Here is an 8,650-nt window from a genome sequence, read left to right on the forward strand (position 1 = left end):
GCTAATAATGGAGGTTCCAACTGATTTATTTAGAAATACATCCAAGTTGTACACCTGTTAGGTCAGCACTTGAATCATGGCTGGCTTAAAAGAACTGTACGCAGCACTTGAATCATGGCTGGCTTAAAAGGACTGTATGAGGGTAAACTAATTTTAAATTCGCCACCTCCAAACTCTGATTTAATATTTCTTCCAAATTAACTGTATTTGAACACACAGCGACACATGACTTGCCTTACACCAAATCAGGCTCTAGGATCCATCAAGGTTGATATTGCCTACTCTGGCAGGCAGCTGCTGTCCAGGGTTTTCAAGCAAATGTCTTTCACATCACCTGTTGCCCGGAGATGCTGGGGTTGAACCTGCAACCTTCTGTGCCTCAGCTAGATACCCTCACACACCGAGTCATGTTCCCCTGCCCACACCGGATGGAACCAAATGACATCAGCCCTTAGTGTGGCAGACACTGTGCTCCAGATCTCCAACTGAGTTCTCCCAGAACTTTCATGTAGATATTAGACAGCAAGGTAGGCGATGTAGTGTTCTGAATGACCCCATAAACTAATGGGCATAAGGCAGGAAGGAGCGGAGCCATCTAGAAACTGGACCTCTCAGGACCATCCCACCAAGATAAAATAAGTGACTCAACTGAAAAGGTCCAGGAGAACCAACAAGGACACATTGGAGCAGGCAGGAAACCGGCATAAACAGTTATCAGTGCTCAAGGTGGTTTCTGTTCAAGGGTCATGCCAGAAGTCAGATTGAAGAGCTTCCCAGGTGGTCTTTAACGGCATAATTTTATTTATTCTGAAAACGAGTCACAGGTTTTTCCTCTCTTGTTTCTCCACATTTCTAGCTTTTCCAGTTTTCCTTAGAGAAAATAATATTGTTCCATCCAACTACCCCCTCACTCCCAAGAAGTATTTTTCCTTTCGTGGTCTTTCCCATCTAATGCTCCTCTATCCATTCCCTGATACAATTTTTAAACTGGGGACATCTGGCACTTCATTTGGACTTATACAGGAAATGAGTCAACCCCCCCCCCCATCAAGGTCCTACAATAGGGCACCTTCACAGAAGTTCTGCAAGGTATAACATTTTATTTAACCAATGAATTAAACCTGTTCATAAACCAGACAGCTAGTGGAATCTTCAAGTGACTGCCCAGCCCGATGGCATACTTGTACATGGAGACATACTGGTTTATTAAAGAAAAGAGGTACCACACTACCTATTCCAGTGCTGGGAATACTCCTAGGTCACACGTAACACCCAACAAACAGCAGACTCAGAAATCCAGACTGGGTTGAGCTGGATTTATTGACAGGGGAAAAAAAAAAAGAATGAACACCGAATCATCCCATGTATGTCAAGGAGGTGGGAGGGCCGCATCGTTCCTGCCCCACCTCTTCTCTGGGCAGAATTCTCCACCTCCAGTCACCCGTTAAGTAGCCCTGATTATTCAGCATTTGAAGTAGATTGTCATAATCGTTGTCTCTCTGCAAGAGACCTCAGCCCCGCTTGCAGTTCTGAGACTTCACAGAAGTAAAAAAAACAGCTAGCTTTCTACATGTGGCTTTGCCACGCGATCTACAGGCAAAGTTGCATTTTTTTCGTTTTAACGCAGTCCATACGCTCCTATGTCTAGGGCCCAAGTATGACTGGAAAAACAGCTGGAGGACACCGCCCTCAAGAGGCGTCAATCACCTTCCCTCTGCCCCTGTCCCCTTTGAACTGTATTTTTTTTCTGCCGGGCTCATTTAAGTCCAAAGTTGCACCATGGTGCAAAGGCAGCCTAGAAGTAAACTATGGGCAGGAGCAGAATTATGCTTTGTTCAAAAGAGGAGGAGATGCCAGAAAAGCACAGAGGAAGGGAGGGAGGGGAAGTACCGGCTCCTTCCCCCCATTCCTCACCACTGCCTGCAGCTGTGACAATTCAAGGCACGCAAGTGACATTGTCGTCACACAAGCCTGGCAGGTGAAGTTTCCTCCAAGCACATGAGAGATTTGGGGGAAAGGGTGGGATACCAGTGCCAGCTTTTCCCCTGGACTTGAGGTTCACCTGCAGGGCCTTTCCACAGCATGCTCCTTTTGTGTGGTATGGCCAAGATGCTTTTCTGGAAAGGGGGGAGGGGAGCGCCACTCAAAATGCCCCGTCAGGTGGCCAGCCTGGTTTGTGCATTCCTGACGTCAAGCAGAGTCAGCCTTCAGGAGGCCGGGGCTTTGCTTGGCAGGGGAAGGGACTCAAACAGTTTCTGTCCAGAGGGAAAGGCTGCCGTTATGAGCCGACGGAAAGCCATTAGGACGAGACAGGAAGAGCAGCTGAGAGTGACAAGAGCCCGTCCAGGAAGATGGCCCACTCCCTCACCCCTTCCCCCCCCCTAGTTGTATGGATTCAGGTGAGACTCTGCCTCCGCACGGGCACACCAGTCCTCCGAGGAAAGGAAAGGCGCCAGCCATATCCTGCAACAGGGTAGCCACGGTTGCCCCAGTTCTGAAGGTCAAGGTCTTTCAGAAGTCCACATCGTCTGAATCGGCACCACCGGTCGCCTGCAGCTCTTCCTGGCTGTTCCCCCAGACGAAACGGTAGTTGTCTTCCAGCTGGCGCTGGCGCTGCTGCTCTCTGTGCGCCTCCCTTTGCGTGCCCTGGATCTGAGGGGAGGGAGAGAAAGGAAGGCCCCGTTAGCTCTGGAGAGCGGCAAACTAGCATCGAGACGTTTTAAGGAGCTTGGGGTGAAAGTGCCCATCTTCTGACTCGGCCAAGGGTTTAAAACTTAAACCAAAAACTCTCAAACCTCTTTGGGGTCTCAGAGAACAGCCAGCCCCTGGGGAGCACCACAATCAAGCAGGATGCACATTGGCAGGCTGTTCTGAAAGTTATGCCAGCACAATATGCAAACTGGAACTATTCAAGAGGGCTTTTCTACTCAGGTAACAGGGCCACACTGCACAAAAAGGGTTTTACAAACTTGCTCGGACAGATGAATGGGGTCTGTGATCTATACGGCCATGTATGGCACATTGTAAGTAAGGTCCTGTTTATGTAATTACTGTACTGCTTAAGGTGTCATTGTGAATACTTCTGCTCTGCTCCTGTTCTTTCTGGTGGTCCCAGCCTTGTAAAATCCTAACACATTGGCCACTGAATGTCCCATTTTTGGTGATTGTACTGACCCACTAGGTGTAATCTGTCTTGAGTCCCTGTGGGAAAGGTGGCATATAAACAAAGTAAGTCAAGAAATAAATAATAAAATGGTCCTTAAAAATGATTGCAAAAGCAGTCAAGTTTACATGGCACTCAAAAGATGATGAGCGGAGAATTCATTAAAAAAATAGCAAAAAGCTATAAAACACAGGGTTGGATCCAGACTAAGTTATCCATTAATGTCCCCTCGCTGCTGCAGACCTCCCCCTACCCCTGACTTGCCTCTCATGCTGTTCCTGAGGGTCCCCACAGAAGCAGCATTTGGGGGAGATTTGTACGCTGTAGAGGGAGCGTTCCAACAGGAGTGCCTTGTGTGGGCAGAAAAGTCAGGTTAGATCCATCTCATGGAATACACCTTATGTTGCCTGATACTGGATTCCAGAAACCACCACCAGGCACCTGAGTTACCAAAATTCCTTTTGTTCGAACTGTTAAAAAAACAAACAAACCCAAACAAGACCCTGGATGTCAAGCCACGTTTACCTTGCCTGAGCTCAAGCACACAACGTCTAGTTCTAAACTTAACAGTTCTTTACAAACCAGAGACGCGGCTTTTATTTCAATTCTTCCTTTTGAGGGAAACAAAAAAATTAAAAGGGGCCAGTTCGGACTGGCTGAGAATCTTGTCCTTCAGCCAAGGAAAGAAAGGGCTGGCCCTCCAGTCAGAGCAGAAGAAGAGTTTAATACGAACAGAGACCAATCAAATAACATACACAATGTGAGTAAAATATACATTCAGATTGCGACATATAAAATAAAAATCAGGACTGAGTTCTAGCGATAAGCCAATTAGATGCTTCCCTCTACAAATTAGGAGCTGCGGTGGCTCAAGTGGTTAAGACGTTGTACTGCAGGCCGTGGAAGGTCGGTAGTTCAGCAGTTCGAGACCCAAGTGTGCCGCATGACGGAGTGAGCTCCCGTCTCTAGTTCCAGCTCCTGCCAACCTAGCAGTTCGAAAGCAAGAAACTGCAAGTAGATAAATAGGTACCACTTCAGTGGGAAGGTAACAGCGTTCTGTGCGCCTTGGTGTTTAGTCATGCCAGCCACATGACCACGGAAATGTCTTCAGACAGCGCTGGCTCTTCGGCTTTGAAACGGAGATGAGCACCGCAACCCTAGAGTCAGATTCGACTGGCTTTCGAGCAAGGGAACCTTTACCTTTAACTCTACAAATTGCTTCTGGAGTCTTATAGCTTGTCTAGCAAATTTTGCCACATTTAGGGTAATCTTTTGGTCTTTAGCCTGCCAGTCACAAGGTGTATTTAAAGCTGGCTTTATTACCTGAGCCAGATATAAGGCAAGAGATTACTTCACTCATGAGGTAATTACCATACTTTTATGAGGCATTTCAGCAGGTAGAGAGTGGGAGCTTCAGTGCCCAATTAAACTTCATAGTCATGGTGGGGGGGGAGAGAAAGAGGACTTTGGATCTGTAAATAAAAGATGGAGCTGGTCTGCTTTGGCTGACCGTGTTTCAAAGTTTAGTCGACAAAGGTTGGGACTTGGCCACAGGAGAATGGTCACTGGGGGTTGGATCCACAGTGAAAGGAACAAAAAATCTACCTGAGGCAGACACCTAATCCTACCTCATGACAAGGCCACCACCTTTAAGATAAAAAATACAGAAATAAAGAACAACATGCTGAAGAGTGCTACCTTCACCGCCAACCATAATGACTAGGGGTGTGCAAAAAATAAAATAAAAATCAGGGTTTTTCCAATTCGGGTCCATTATTTATTCGGCTCGGTATATACAGAGCGGTATTTATTTGGCTCGATATATACTGAGTGCACACCCCTAATAACGACAGCCAATTCTTGGACTGGAGGAGGAACTTCCAGGCCAGAGGGCAGTCATAAAAGCCTAGTGACTCATTTTAGAAACCTGCCCTGGGAAGGGTACGAGGACTACCTCTTACACCATTGCTACGTCTGAAAGTTCTCACCAAAATGTTGAGGAAAATGTCCTTGAGGTTCTTTGTGTCCTCTTCTGACAGCCAGTGGGTGTCGTCATCGTCACCAAGGCCACCAGTCGTCACTATCTTGATTTCAATTTTACCTGCCCGGGGAACAAAGGCAGCCAGTTGTTAGTTGCTCCCTGAACAGTACAGGATTCGCTTTTCAGAGAAACGACAAGTGGGAACACTTGGTGAGGGAGGCTCTTCTGGCTTATAGACAGCCTCCCCCACCCAGCTCTGGAAATAGTGTCAAGAGACACAGAATCAGGACAATAAGAGGTGGAGCAGCATGAGAATTTGCAGGAATAATCCACCTAGGCCCAAACTTCATGGCATGTGCAGTATCCACCCACCCATGTCTCTGACCTGCATCGTCCTTAACCAAAAAAAGCCTGTTTAACACCACTTCCCATCCATCATCTTAAGGACTAATGTTAACTGCAGACTGGGGCATTCTCCCCTTTGCCACCCCACTATCCTGAGGTGCATCTCAGCTCTCTCCTTGCATTTAGTTTTGTCTGACGTACAGACTAAGGAAGTGCTCTGCCGATACAGTTTTTTGTTACGTCTTTATCAAGTCTTAGTTGGCCCTAACCAAAGGCATGACTCTACTCTTCCTTAAGGAAAGGAACCACCACTAGATTTGAAGATTGTGGTACCTCACCTCTTCAAAAACAAACCAAGTCACTTTTGTTCATAATCCACTGGGAGCATCAAAATGAATGGGCGCCAGGCCTTGCCCAGAAACACCTACACAGTCTGGGAACTCTTGGCAATGCCTCTTCAGGACTGTTTGCTTTGGGGAAGCAAGTGGGCACTGAGAAAGACATCAGCAGGCACCACAGGGGCATCACAGGGGAGGAGCTCAGTTGGTAGAGCCTCTGTTTGGCAGGTGTAAGGCCCCAGGTTCAGTCCTGGCATCTCCAACCAAAAGGACCTGGTCATAGGTGATATGAAAGACCTCGGCCTGAGACCTTGGAGAGTCTCTGCCAGTCTGAGTAGACAATGCTGACTTTGATGGACCATATAAGGCAGCTTCATAGGTTCACAGCACTGATGTTTCACTCCTGCGTGGCTTGGCTTTCAGTAGAGCCCTCGGAGATCACATGCCTTGAATCCCCCCCCCACCCCCACCCCATTTTCCTTTACCTATTATGTTTCAAGAAATACTAGCTACAATGCAAAGACTTTAGATGTGCTTTTGATTGTACTATAATCTTTTTGTGTGTGTGCGTGTCAGTGAGTGTGCACCTGGAAGTCACGGCGACCTCTGGTGCCTGACTCCTACTGGGGGCCTGGAGGATATTCAGAGAGATGGCTGAATGAAGCCTGCCCCTGCCTGCCAACTGCTGGTACTCCAAGGAGGTCTCCCATCCAAATACTTGCCAGAGTCGACCCTGCTTAGCTTCTGAAGTCTGATGAGATTGGGCTTGCCCGGGCTACCCTGTTCAGGGCACTATAATACCTTTCCACTGTCAGATTTGTTTGCTATTTCAACAAGCAAGATTCCCATGGTTCCAATTCATTTTAATGTCAATAAGTGTCTTAATTGCCATTTCACTATTAACCCCCTGATGAGCAGCACTATTCGAAGCAGGGAATAAGAAGCAGCTCAAAAGTCCATGGGAAAAAAACACTATTATTTTCTGTAGATTGGTGCTGGCAGATACTGACATTGAAGAATTGCTTGTTGCACCCCTTAAAATGAGCACAGTTTGCCCCCAATCCTTCCCCCTGAACAAGTTCTGCAAGGACTCTGGAAGTCAGAAGGGACCCTGAAACTGCATATGAGAAACGGCCTTTCACAGGGTCAGGAGAGATCACCTCCCAAATTTACAATCCAAGATTCACATCACATGAATCTGCCTTATACTGAATCAGACCTCCGGTCCGTCAAGGTCAGTCCTGTCCACTCAGACTAGCAGCAGCTCTCTGTGGTCTCAGGTAGAGGTTTTCCACATGACCTACTGACTGGTCCTTTTATAACTGGAGGCATTGGGGATTGAACCTGGGACCTTCTGAGTGCAAAGCAGAGGCTCTTCCACTGAGCCACAGACCCTTCCTTTATACACTGAAGGTATCAAGGGTTGAACCTGCTCAGTGCATGTTCTCTGCACAGTTAAGCTGTGGCCCCTGCCAGCCACTTCCTTGAATAGCAAAAGTGGACAACCATGACCTCAAAAAACTTCCTGGGAACAGCTTTAAAAAAATCAGATTAAGTCTTCAGATAACTGGTTTAGGATAACCCTTGACTCCTTGCGGTGTGCGTTTCCAGGCCTGCAGTGACCTCACGCCCTTGCCTATTTCCTCCTAAGAATGCACCTTAACACAAATGACTCCTCCACTCCCCGACAACCAGAAAGGCTTCCCACTACCTGTGGCTGCGTTACCTTCTGCCTTCAGGCCCTCCTTTTCCAACAGGTCCTTAACGACACTCTCTACATGGCGCAGCTGAGGGTTGTCCCTGCTCATCTCTCGAACTCGCAGCTCCTTCTGCTGAGCGCTCCCTGGCCGTACTTTCGTGACCCTGACTTTCACACGCCCGTCTGAGTCATCATCTGAAATAGAGGCATGGGGGAAAGTGTTTAAGAGTGCTAGCAATAGGGGAAAGCATTTTAAGAGTGCTGGTCCAGGATCTGGGAGGACCCAGGTTCGAATCCCCACTCTGCCGTGGAAACTGGCTGGGTGACCTTGGGCAAGTCACTCTCTGTCAGCCTAGCCTACCTCATAGGGTCGAAAGGATTAAAGCATTAAAAACATGGAGGAGGGGAAGACGACAGAATGTTGTTGTAAGGTGCTTTGGAGCTCACTGGGGAAAAAAGCAGGGTATAAGTATCTACAATAAAATAATGTACTATCTGCTCAAAAAAAGGAAATTCTGCACTCAAATTTATGCAAGAGAGTTATTACACTTACCTGGTCGGATTAGCATCAAGGTTTTCAGAGAATTCAGACCTTTTTGCAAAGAAGTATTCCCGGACAGCAAGGGGGAAAAGGTAGCCACCAAAAGAGATGCACCAAAAAAAGCCACAGGGACTCTTCACGTTCTTTCCCCTCCCCCCTGGCTTGGAACCACAAACAAGCAAAAAACACATTGCTGAACAAGTTCACAGTGTAATGAATTAACAATGAAGATACTGCTTTAATTGTTGTTTTGTTTCAACAGCTGAATACATCAAGAGACCGAAGTCTCAGCACAAGCAGGACGAACTTTCCCAGGCTTGACTGTCCGTTTCGACTTTGCGTCTTTATCAAACGTCAGTTTGTAGTTGTTTGTCTTCAGTACAAGGTTTTCAACAGTGTGTGCATAGTTTCAAAGGTGGCTACTTCAAGCTCTCACAATCAACAATTCCCTTCTGGATAATGAAGACAAACAACTACAAACTGACGTTTGATAAAGACGCAAAGTCGAAACGGACAGTCAAGCCTAGGAAAGTTCGTCCTGCTTCTGCTGAGACTTCGGTCTCTTGATGTATTCAGCTGTTGA

General features: G+C 47.1%; 1 protein-coding gene across 1 annotated transcript in view; it reads right to left on the reverse strand.

The window, feature by feature from the left end:
- Positions 1 to 786: 786 nt before the first annotated feature.
- OS9 (osteosarcoma amplified 9, endoplasmic reticulum lectin) overlaps positions 787 to 8,650 on the reverse strand; it is a 44,542-nt gene continuing 36,678 nt past the window's right edge. Inside the window, exons 13-15 of the mRNA XM_015423454.1 lie at positions 7,554 to 7,721; positions 5,152 to 5,264; positions 787 to 2,652 (exon numbers count right to left, since the gene is read on the reverse strand). Coding sequence (XP_015278940.1) covers positions 2,512 to 2,652; positions 5,152 to 5,264; positions 7,554 to 7,721 — 422 coding nt within the window. The 3' untranslated portion in view covers positions 787 to 2,511. The remainder of the gene's footprint in view (positions 2,653 to 5,151; positions 5,265 to 7,553; positions 7,722 to 8,650) is intronic.

Source organism: Gekko japonicus, unplaced genomic scaffold (assembly GCF_001447785.1).
Source record: "Gekko japonicus isolate JY-2015 unplaced genomic scaffold, Gekko_japonicus_V1.1 scaffold1573, whole genome shotgun sequence".
Classification (NCBI taxonomy): domain Eukaryota; kingdom Metazoa; phylum Chordata; class Lepidosauria; order Squamata; family Gekkonidae; genus Gekko; species Gekko japonicus.